Source organism: Antechinus flavipes, chromosome 2 (assembly GCF_016432865.1).
Source record: "Antechinus flavipes isolate AdamAnt ecotype Samford, QLD, Australia chromosome 2, AdamAnt_v2, whole genome shotgun sequence".
Taxonomy (NCBI): domain Eukaryota; kingdom Metazoa; phylum Chordata; class Mammalia; order Dasyuromorphia; family Dasyuridae; genus Antechinus; species Antechinus flavipes.
The window spans coordinates 492,439,180-492,451,712 of NC_067399.1; the positions used below are offsets into that span (position 1 = coordinate 492,439,180).

Here is a 12,533-nt window from a genome sequence, read left to right on the forward strand (position 1 = left end):
GAATATTATTGTTCTGTAAGAAATGACCAGCAGGATGAATACAGAGAGGACTGGCGAGACTTATATGAAGTGATGCTAAGTGAAATGAACAGAACCAGGAGATCATTATATACCTCAACAACGATACTGTTTGAGGATGTATTCTGATGGAAGTGGATCTCTTCGATAAAGAGAGCTAATTCAGTTTCAATTGATCAAGGATGGACAGAAGCAGCTACACTCAAAGAAAGAACACTGGGAAATGAATATAAATTGCTTGCATTTCTGTTTTTCTTCTCGGATTATTTATACCTTCTGAATCCAATTCTCCCTGTGCAACAAGAGAACTGTTCAGTTCTGCATACATATATTGTATCTAGGATATACTGTAACCTACGCTTGCCATTTGGGGGAGGGGGTGGAGGGAGGGAGGGGAAAAATTGGAACAGAAGTGAATGCAAGGGATAATGCTGTAAAAAATTACCCTGGCATGGGTTCTGTCAATAAAAAGTTTAAAAAAAAAAGGAATTAGAGTAGGTAATGAGGAAACCAAATTATCACTCTTTGCTGATGAGATGATGGTATACTTAGAGAACCCCAGAAATTCTACTAAAAAGCTATTAGATATAATCCACACCTTCAGAAAAGTTGCAGGATACAAAATAAACCCACAGAAGTCATCAGCATTTTTATATATCACTAACAAAATCCAACAGTTATAGTACAAAGAGTAATTCTATTTAAAGTAACTACTGATAGTATAAAATATTTAGAAATCTATCTGCCAAGGGAAAATCGGGAACTATATGAGCAAAGCTACAAACACTTTCCACACAAATAAAGTCAGATGTAAGTTGTTGGAAAAATATTGAATGCTCTTGGAAGGGTGAGCAAATATAATAAAGATGACAATAAAGCCTAAACTAATCTATTTATTTAGTGCTATACCAATCAGACTCCAAAAAAACTATTTTAATGACCTAGAAAAAATAACAATTATATGGAAAAACAAAAGGTCAAGAATTTCAAGGGAACTAATGAAAAAAAAAATCAAATGAAGGTGGCCTAGCTGTACCATATCTAAAATTATATTATAAAACAGCATTACTGAAACCATTTGGTATTGGCTAAAAAATAGACTAGTTGATCAGTGGAATAGGTTAGGTTCACAGGACAAAACAGTCAATAACTTTAATAATCTAGTGTTTGACAAACCCAAAGACCTCAGTTTTTGGGACAAGAATTCACTTTGACAAAAACTGCTGGGAAAATTGAAAATTAGTATGGTAGAAACTAGGCATTGATCCACACTTAACACTTCACTGTACACCAAGATAAAGTCAAAATGGGTTTGTGATCTAAGCATAAAGAATGAAATTATAAATAAATAGAAGAACATAGGATAGTTTACCTCTCAGACTTGTGGAGGAGGAAGGAATTTGTGATCAAAGAAGAATTAGAGATCATTATTGATCACAAAATAGAAAATTTTGATTATATCAAATTAAAAACCTTTTATACAAACAAAACTAATGTAGACAAGATTAGAAGGGAAGCAATAAACTGGGAAAACATTTTTACAGTCAAAGGTTCTGATAAAGGCCTCATTCCCTAGAGAATTGATTCAAATTTATAAGAAATAAAGCCATTCCCCAATTGATAAATGGTCAAAGGATATGAACAGACAATTCTCAGATGACAAAATTGAAACTATTTCTAGCCATATGAAAAAATGCTCCAAGTCATTATTAATCAGAGAAATGCAAATCAAGACAACTCTGAGATACTATTACACATCTGTCAGATTGGCTAGAATTGACTAGAATATATGTGGAATGCTGGAGGGAATGTGGGAAAACTGGGACACTGATGCATTATTGGTGGAAGTGTGAATACATCCAGCCATTCTGGAGAGCGATTTGGAAATTTGCTCAAAAAATTATCAAACTATGCATACCCTTTGATCCAACAATGTTAGTACTGGGCTTATATCCTAAAGCGATTTTAAAGAAGGGAAAAGGACCTGTATGTGCAAGAATGTTTGTGGAAGCCTTCTTTGTAGTGGCCAGAAACTAGAAACTGAGTGGATGCCCATCAATTGGAGAATGGCTGAATAAATTGTGGTTTATAAATATTATGGAATATTATTGTTCTGTAAGAAATGACCAGCAGGGTGATTTCAGAAAGGCCTGGAGAGACCTACATGAAGAGATGCTGAGTGAAATGAGCAGGACCAGGAGATCATTATATACTTCAACAACAATAGCATATGCTGCTTAATTCTGATGGACATAGCCCTCTTCAACAATGAGATGAAACAAATCAGTTCCAATAGAGCAGTAATTAATTGAACCAGCTATACCCAGCCAAAAAATTCTGGGAGATGACTTTGAACCACTACATAGAATTCCCAATCCCTCTATTTTTGTCCACCTGCATTTTTTATTTCCTTCACAGGTTAATTGTACCCTATTTCAAAGTTCAATTCTTTTTATACAACAAATAACTGTATGGACATGTATACATATATTGTATTTACCTTATATTTTAACATATTTAACATGTATTGGTCAACCTGCCAAGTTGGAGAGGGGGTGGGGGGAAGGAGGGGAAAAATTGAAACAAAAAGTTTTGCAGTTGTCAATGCTGAAAAATTACCCATGCATATATCTTGTAAATAAAAAGATATTATACACACACACACACACACACACACACACACACACATGCTAAAGAGAACAACTATACAACTATCAAAAATAGAATTGATGAAATGGGGGAAAAATACAATGAACAAAGCAACTTATTTGAAAGTACAATTGGATGCAAAAGGAGGTAAAAAAGCTAATTGAAGAAAATAATTCACTAAAAATTAGAATTACACAAATGGAAGTGAATGATATAGACATCAAAAATTAAATAAAACAAAAGAAATGAAAAAATAAAAGAAAATATAAAATATCCTCATTAGAAAAATAGATGACCTGGAAAATAAATCCAGGAGAAACAATATAAGAATTATTGGACTACCTGAAAACCACAATGAAAAAAAAGTTTTTGATAACATCTTTCAAGAGATCATTAAGGAAAACTTCCCTGATATCTTAGAACCAGAGGTTAAAGTAGTCACTGAAAGAATCCACTGATCACCTCCTGAAAGAGATCCCAAAATGAAATTCCAAGGAATATTCCAGCTAAAAAATTCACTCAGATTCCAAGACTCCCTGAACTGAAAAAGACTCAAATAGCATCTAGTCCAAACCACTAAGGATAACACCAACCTCTTTGGGAGGGGAAGGTCAGGAATACTTATGAAGTTTTTTTTTTTTTTTTTTTTTTTTTTTTTAATGAATGGATGAATGAAAGCTTATTTTTAAGAAATGCATGCAGAATTTAAGACACTCTGAACTGGAAGAGTTCTCAGATAGCATTTAACCCCAACAACTTAGAGCAACAATAACATTTAAAACTCTCCTAACAAGTGGTCATATTGCTTTCACTACAATAGTCAAGTAGGGAGGGGAACTCATTACCTTAATAGAAAGAACAAAGATGCTTGGACACTCAAAATATTTTCTTACAGCATTTCAAAGTCCACCTTTATATAATTTTTATCTACCATTCTTAGTTTGATCCAAGCAAATCTAATCCCAAATGCTGATCTTTTATATACTTAAAGATAGCTAACTATTAAGGCCTTGCACACCATGTTAAATATCCCCAGCTACTTTGAGCATTCACTTTCAGCAAGCTTTCAAGTTCTTCCCTAATCTATGTACTTTTCCTTCAATCACTATCACATAATATTTCAGATGTGGTCTGACCAGGGCTGACTAGAACACAGAAAAAATATGATCTTCCTTATTCTAAATACTAGACTTCTGGTAATGCAGCCTAGCAACACTTAGTATCTGAAATGTACTCTAGTATCTCTTACCATGGGAAATAAGGGAGCTTTACACTGTTTTGACACTTCATTGGTATAGCCATTGAACTAGATGTCAATTGATGACTGTTGTAGTTATCGTTGTCACCAAAATTAGCTGGGCCTGTTTCTTCATCTGAAAATAACATGTTTTCTACACTACAGAATTGTGGTGACTATCCAAAAAGATAATGCAGAGAAACACTGTTTAGTACATTAAAAGGGCTTTGCAAGGATTAATATATAACTTCCAGAAATGAATGATAGGTGATATTATTTATGAAGCTCTTTTAGAAGCAAAAATGCATTACCTTTTAGAAATGGGATCCCAAAGACAAAGAAAACTTCATCTCCATGGTCTGCCTTTACTGTCACTGGTTTCAGGTTTCCCCAAATGCTTGGTCGATGCTGAAAGTGATACATATACGTAGGTGCACCTGAAGCTGAAAGGAAAGAAAATGATGGAATATTTAAAACTTCATATCTCTTGCTAATGATGAAGTTTCTTGGAGATCATTTAAAAAGTAATAAAAAGCTTTTGCTCTAGAACATTCAACTATTTTAAATAATGAAATATCATAGGCCTTGGGCACAATACCTAGAGTTATCAATAGAGGCATGTGGAATGATATTATACATTATTTATTTTCTTTTAAATTGTTATTCATATCTAAAGTAATTTGGTAAGATACTTGGACCTTTCTTCCTTCATGACAGAATCTTAGTGATGACTAGGATATTTGATATCATCTTACATAATCTTCTATGGCATCTTTAATAGTATATATATATATATTACATATATATTTATAAATATATCTTCTATAGTCATCAAATATTATATGTCTTCAAGTCCAGCACTACTGTCTTATTTATATATACACAATTATCTACTTTGTCTCTGGATAGAATAAGATAATATCCTTGGCTAAAAAATGGAAGGATTAAGTTTGATGCTACCATTCTTTGGTGTTCTTTGGAACTTACCTCTGTGAAATTGAGCTACTTTTATAGATGGAATCACAAATGTCAAATCTCCCAACATGTCCAGAAATAGGCCTTTCTTTTTGATAGGATCTTCTGTCATTTCGAGGTACTTCTTAGTTATCACAGCCGTAAGGTTTTTGGGGATTTTCTGAGTAGATCATGACACAAAGAAGAAAAATTCTTCATTCTTATCTTCCACGCATACATCATTTCATCTATTCATTGACATGATATGCTATAGAAATTAGTACCCAGCAACATCTTTTCTCAATCACCCTAACCCTAAATTTCCCTTAAAAATATTGTTTCACCTAAAATCAAGTGTTTATGAAACCACTATACGTTGTTCAGTCATTGTCATGTCCACCAAGTCTTTGTGAACCCATTTGGGATTTTCTTGGCATCTTTTTTTCTCCAGCCTATTTTACAGATAATGAAATTGAAGCAAACATATTTAAACAACTTTCCCAGAATCACATAGCTAGTAAGAACTCCTGTCTTTCAGACTCCAGACTCCATATTCTCTTCATTAGACCACTGAGATGATCTTGGAACCATTAGAACTCAGTAGACTTGTTTTCATGTCTGTAGTTTTATCAATGAATGACTGTACAAAGGAAAAAATTTTCTAATACTGGGGCTCAGTTTTCCCATATTTACAATGAAAGTGTTGAACTAATTTAGTTATAAGCCCTTGAAGTTCAAACATTCTGCATTCTTAATTTCCCTCTCACCAATCCATCTGTCAATTAATAGTTCCTTCTCAGCTCTACTATTCTTGATCTCTTACAAGAAATGGATAAGAACTCCATAATAGAGATGTTGCTGTCTCTTGATCCAGTGTATCTCCTGAAAGAGGATATCCCAGGAGCTGCAAAATGAATAAACAAGAGCAATTATTACAGTTAAATAAATACAAATAAAATTTTAATAAAGTTTACTTTTTTTTACTACTTACATGTTGTCAATTTTTAGCTTTCATTTTTATAAAATTTTGAATTTCAATTTTTTCTCTATCCCTTTCTCCTCTCCCCTCTTTCTAAAATGGAAAAGCAATTTGATATGTTATACATATGCTATCAAGTTAAACTTATTTTCATACTGTTTACAGTTGTGAAAGAAATAGATCAAAAGGAAAAAAAAATAAAGTAAGTGAAAAAAGTATAGTCAGATCTGCATTCAGAATCCATAAGTTCTTTATCTAGATATGGATAACAATTTCCTTCATGAGTACTTTATGCTTGTCTTGGATCCTTGTGTTGCTGAAAAAAAATGAGTCATTTGTAGTTGAGCATCACACAACTGTTGCTGAATCTAAGTACAATGCTTTTCTGGTTCTGTTCATTTCACTTTGTATCATTTCATATGTCTTTCCAGTTTTTTCTGAAATCTGTCTATTCATCAATTCTTATTGCATAATAGTATTCCATTGCATTCATATACTACAACTTATTCAGCCATTCCCCAATTGATGGGAGGCCCTGAAATTTCCAATATTTTGCCACCATGAAAAGAGGTTGTATAAATATTTTTTCATTGTAGATCCTTTTCCTTTTTCGTGATATATTGGAATACAAATATGGTAATGTTATCACAGGATCAAAAGGTAGGCAGAGTTTAGTTGCTCTTTTAGTTCCAAATTGCTCTTCAGAATGTTTGGATTACTTTATAACTTCACCAAAAGTACATTAATATGCCAATTTTCCTATTTCTTCTCCAACTTTTATCATTTTTCCTTTTTTTGTCATATTAGCTCATCTGATAGCATAAAATGGTACTTAAGACTTGTCTGAATTTGTATTTCTCTAATCAAAAGTGATTTGGAGCACCTCCGCATCTGTTTATAGAGAGCTTTGACTCACTATCTGAAAACTTTGTATCCTTTGATCAGTTATCAATTCAGATCTCTCTATATATGAGAAATGATGCTTTTATAAGAGACTTGCTATAGAAATTGTTTCCCAGTTTTCTGCTTTTCTTCTTTTTTATTATGGCTTTTTATTGACAAAACATATGCATAGGTAATTTTTCAACATTGACCCTTGCAAAAACTTCTGTTCCAACTTTTCCCCTTCTTCTCCCCATCCCCTCTCCTGGATGACAGGTAATCCCATACCTGCTAAATATGTTAAAGTATATGTTAAATACAATATATGTATACATATTTATACAGTTGTCTTGCCATACAAAAAAAAAATCGGATTTAGAAAAAAGGTAAAAATAATCTGAAAAGAAAACAAAAATACAAGCAAACAATAATAGAAAGAGTGTAAATGCTATGTTGTGGTCCACACTCATTTCCAATTTTTCTTTCTCTGGATGTAGTTGGTTCTGTTTATTGCTTATCAATTGCAACTGATATTGTTGAAGAGGGCTAAATCCATCAGAATTGATCCTCATATAGTATTGTTGTTGAAGTGTATAATGATCTCCTGGTTCTGCTCATTTCACTTAGCATCAGTTCATGTATGTCTCTCCAAACCTCTCTGTATTCATCCTGCTGGTCTTTTCGTACAGAACAATAATATTCCATAGCATTCATATACCATAATTTATTCAGCCATTCTCCAATTGATGGGCATCCACTCAGTTTCCAGTTTCTAACTACTACAAAAAGGGCTGCCATAAACATTTTTGCACATACAGTTCCCTTTCCCTTCTTTAAGATCTCTTTGGGATATAAGCTCAGTAGTAACACTGCTGGATCAAAGAGTATGCACAGTTTGATAACTTTTTGAGCATAATTACAAGCTCTTCAGAATGACTGGATCCGTTCACAACTCCACCAACAATGCATCAGTGTCCCAGTTTCCCCTCCAATATTCCTTACTATCTTTTCCTTTCATCTTAGCCAATCTGAGAGGTGTGTAGTGGTATCTCAGAGTTGTCTTAATTTGCATTTCTCTGATCAATAATGATTTGCAGCCCCTTTTCATATGGGTAGAAATAGTTTCAATTTTATCATCTGAAAATTGTCTTCATATCCTTTGACCATTAATCAATTGAAGAATGGCTTGATTTCTTATAAATTTGAGTCAATTCTCTATATATTTTGAAAATGAGGCCTTTTTCAGAACCTTTAATTGTAAAGATATTTTCCCAGTTTATTGCTTCCCTTCTAATCTTATCTGCATCAGTTTTGTGTGTAAAAAAAAAAAATTCTATTATGTCATCAATAATGATCTCTAGTTCTTCTTTGGTCATAAATTCTTTCTTCCTCCAAGGTCTGAGAGGTAAACTATCTTATGTTCTTCTAATTTATTTATAATCTCATTCTTTATGCCTAGATTATGAACCCATTTTGATCTTATCTTGGTGTACGATGTCAAATGTGGGTCAATGCCTAGTTTCTGCCACACTAATTTCCAATTTTCCCAGTAGTTTTTCTGAAACAGTGCATTCTCATCCCAAAAGTTGGGGTCTTTAGGTTTGTCAAACACTAGATTGCTATAGTTATTGACTATTTTGTCCTGTGAACCTAACCTATTCCACTGATCAACTAGTTGATTTCTTAGAAATGGTTTTGGTGATTGCTGCTTAATAATATAGTTTTAGATTAGGTACAGCTAGGCCACCTTCATTTGATTGCTTTTTAATTAGTTCCCTTGAAATTCTTGACCTTTTCTTCTTCCAGATGAATTTTGTTGTTATTTTTTCTAGGTCATTAAAATAGTTTCTTGGGAGTGTGATTGGTATAGCACTAAATAAATAGATTACTTTAGGGAGTATTGTCATCTTTAGTATATTTGCTCAATCTATCCAAGAGCACTTAATATTTTTCCAGTTGTTTAGATATTACTTTATTTGTGTGGAGAGTGCTTTGTAGTTTTGCTCATATAATTCCTGACTTTCCCTTAGCAGATAGATTCCCATATATTTTATACTATTGAAAGTTATTTTAAATGGAATTTCTCTTTGAATCTCTTGCTGTTGGATTTTGTTAGTGATGTATAAAAATGCTGAGGATTTATGTGAATTTATTTTGTATCCTGCAACTTTGCTCAAGTTGTGGATTATTTCTAATAGCTTTTTAGTAGAATGTATGGGGTTCTCTAAGGCAAATTGACCATTGTCTTATCTATCTCATTGGTTTTTCATAGCAATTCCTACTTTCATTTTTTATTTCAATTTTACTAATGCCATCTTTGATTTTCAGGATTTCCGATTTGGTGCTCAATTGGGAATTTTTAATTCGTTCTTTTTTTTAAGATTTTTGTTTTCTTCTTTTTTTCTTTAGTTTGGTTTCATGCCCAAATCTGTTGGTGTATGAATTTACAGAAATCATTTTTCCCCTAAATACTACTTGGACTGAATGCTATAAATGTTGGGATTTTTTCTCATTGTTGTCATTCTCTTTAATGTGATTATTGACTATTTCTATATTCTTGGACTTATTTATTCTTTAGGAATAGATTACTTAGCTTCCAATTAATTTTGAATCTATATTTCCAGTGACCTTTGTTGAATGCAATTTTTATTGCATTATGATCCAAAAAGAATACATTTAATAGTTCTACCATTCTACATTTCATTTTGAGGTTTTTATGCATGAATACAGTCAATTAATACATAGTAAACTACACATTGTAGTACTTGTCTATCTTTTCTTTTCTTTCTTGTATATTTTTTATCCTCTGATGTACTCTGTTTACTTTGTTTTTTTCCTCTCTTTCTTACCTTCCATCTTTTCCAAGCATGCTATAGTTATGTGTGTGTATATTTCTATATGTATATGTAATATACATAGATATAAGTTATGCCTTTTGCCAAATCTCCCATCTTTCCCTCTACTATGATAGGTCTTTCTCACCTCTTATGCAAAATAATTTATTCCATTTCACTTTCCATTATTCATATCCAATAATTCCATTATTCATTATCCCCCTTCTTTCTGTATCCACTATACCTCTTCTCATCCTTTATCTCATTATATTATACCTTACACCTGTAACTTCTGTTTATTTAGATTGTTTTAGATGTAATATTAATGATACAATTCTTAAGAAATACAAATATTATCTTCTCATGCAAAGATATAAACAGTTCAGCGCCAATAAATCCCTTATGTTTCTTTTTCCCTTTTCCATGTTTAGGCTTTTCTTGGATCTTGAAGACCAATTTTTTTTATTCAGTTCTGATCTTCTTATGAAATCTTGAAATTATTCTACTTCATTGAATGGATAATTTTTTTCTCTTGAATTATTATGTTTAATTTTACTAGGTTGAAAATTTTTTTTATTGTAGTCCTAGATCCTTTACTTTGTAGAATATATGGTCCATGACCTCCAACCTTTAATGTTATAGCTGCAAAGTCTTGTCTCATCCTGAATTGTTTCTTTCTGGTCACTTGCAGTACTTTTTTCTCCCTTGATCTGATAGTTGTGAAATTTGGCTATAATGTCCCTTGGACATTTGGGGATCTCTTTCCTGAGGTGATCTGTACATTTTTTCAGTGCCCACCCACTGATTCCAGAATATCATATGAATTTTTCTTAACAGTTTCTTGAAAGATGCTGTCCAGGTCCTCCTTTTGATTATGATTTTCAGGTAGTCTAATGATTCTGACATAATTTCTCCTGGATCCATTTTCCAAGTGAGTTATTATTCCAATGAGTGTTTTTATTTTTTTAAATATTTTTCTTTTTTTTTGCATTTATTTTATTGATGCTTGATATTTCATGGAGTCATTAGCTTCCATTTACCCAATTCTAACTTTAAAGAAGTTATTTTTCTTAAATAGCTTTTGAACTACTTTTTCCATTAGGCCAATCCTACTTTGTAAGAAGTTGCTTTCTTTTTCCAAGTTGTTGACTCCTTTTCCATAATTCTCTTGCATCACTCTCATTTATTTTCCCAATTTTTCTTCTACCTCTCTTATGTGATCTTAAGTTCCTTTTTGAGTTCTTCCAAGAGTTGTTTTTGTGTTCTTGTAAGTTTTTTTTTTTTTTTAATGCAGCAATTGGGATTACATAACTTGTCCAAAATTACACAGCTAGTAAGGGTTAAGTGCCTAAGGCCAGAATTGAACTCAGTTCCTCCTGACTTCAGGGGTGGTGCTCTATTCACTGTGCCATTTAGCTGTCCCATAGGTCTGGCTCTGAGACCATTTCCCATTTTTCTTTAGAGCTTTTCCTATAGATATTTTGACATTGTTGTTTTCTTCTGAATTTGTATTTGTATTTTCCCTTTCTATGGTAAGATTATTTTTTGTTGTTTTTCTTTAACCTTTTTTTCTTTCTTTTAAATTTGACTTCTGCTCCCAGGGTAGAAAGGGTACTCTTTCAGGCTTCTTGCACTATGGGATTCAAGCCCTAGTTGTTTATCTAATACTGCACTGCTAGTGCTCTGCATCTCACTAGGAGGTCTCTAATGCCTGGTACTACATTGATAAGGCGGAGTGGGAGGTAGGCAATAGGAGACTGTTAGCTAACTTGGTGCTGAGCTATAGTCTCAGTCTTGGTGTCTGTTGTGTGCTTAGGCTGCTGGGGTGTTCCTATATTTCCCTGGAGCTATGCTAAAACTCATTTTGGGAGCACTGCAGTGGTGGTTTCCTGTTTGCTTGAGTATCCATAGCCATGGCATCTACATGTTTTTCTGAGGCTATGCTGAAATATGTGAAGGTTCTATGAACTGGAGTCTACCCATTCCTCTGGGTGTTAAGAGTTTGCCTGCTCCACTGCACTGTGGTTCAGAACACCCACTGAAATGGAATTTACTGCTTGCTGGTTGGGAGGCTTACTGTCATAGAGTGCACTCTCCTTTTACCTGAGTGATACCTTTCCTGCAGGTCTTTCAAGTTTTTTGGCCTAAAAGATTGTTTCATCCTGCCTTTTTCTTGTCTCTGCATCCCAGGATTTGTTTTGAGGTGCTATTTTATAATTATTTGAGGTGAATATGGGAGAGACTGTTTATTATGCCATCTTTTCTTCTGGAAGTCTCTTCCATTTATAAAAATAACAATTTACAAAAAGCAACGTCAGTCAACAGAAGTAAAGTATTCCATATGAAACAAGTGAAGAAAACAGTTATGTTTATCAATGGAATAATATTTTCCAAATTGGGTTAGATCAATGCATTCAGTCTATAAAATATTCAAAGAAATCAGAAAAATATTAATATAATTTTTAAATTATGAAAATAATAGTTGCCTCATTTCTATCCAACTGATAAAAATATCATGGGGTTCTTATAGTATCTAGAAGGCTGGCCAACTTTCTGACCATTAAGCCTTATATATCTTTGATTTCACAATATCTATCAACCACCTTCCCCTCGCTATAATCAAACTGTTACCTAGGGCTTATCCATTTTACCTTTGTTATATTTGTGAAATATCCCCTGCCACAACTTTGGTGTATCTCCTCATCTACTCATGCTTGGGATACTTTAATAGCTTGCTGATGAGTCTCCCTACCTTGTCTCCCCACATTCCAATTCATCCTCCATTCATCTGCCAAAGTAATTTTTTTCTTAAAGAAGAGATGTGAGATGTGATCATATCCCTGTGCCTAACCTCATTCCCATTCAATAAATTCCAATAACTCCCTATTACCACTAAGATCAACTATAAAGTTGGAGAGAACATGAGGGTCTTACATACTTATTTGTAGAAGTAGAAACCCAAAGGAGAGAAGGCATAAAT

At 33.1% G+C, this 12,533-nt stretch overlaps 1 protein-coding gene across 1 annotated transcript in view; it reads right to left on the minus strand.

Moving 5' to 3' along the window:
- LOC127546835 (liver carboxylesterase 1-like) overlaps positions 1–12,533 on the minus strand; it is a 50,763-nt gene that overhangs the window by 18,003 nt on the left and 20,227 nt on the right. Inside the window, exons 11-13 of the mRNA XM_051973768.1 lie at positions 5,682–5,762; positions 4,892–5,039; positions 4,216–4,347 (exon numbers count right to left, since the gene is read on the minus strand). Of these exons, the coding sequence (XP_051829728.1) occupies positions 4,216–4,347; positions 4,892–5,039; positions 5,682–5,762 (361 nt within the window). The remainder of the gene's footprint in view (positions 1–4,215; positions 4,348–4,891; positions 5,040–5,681; positions 5,763–12,533) is intronic.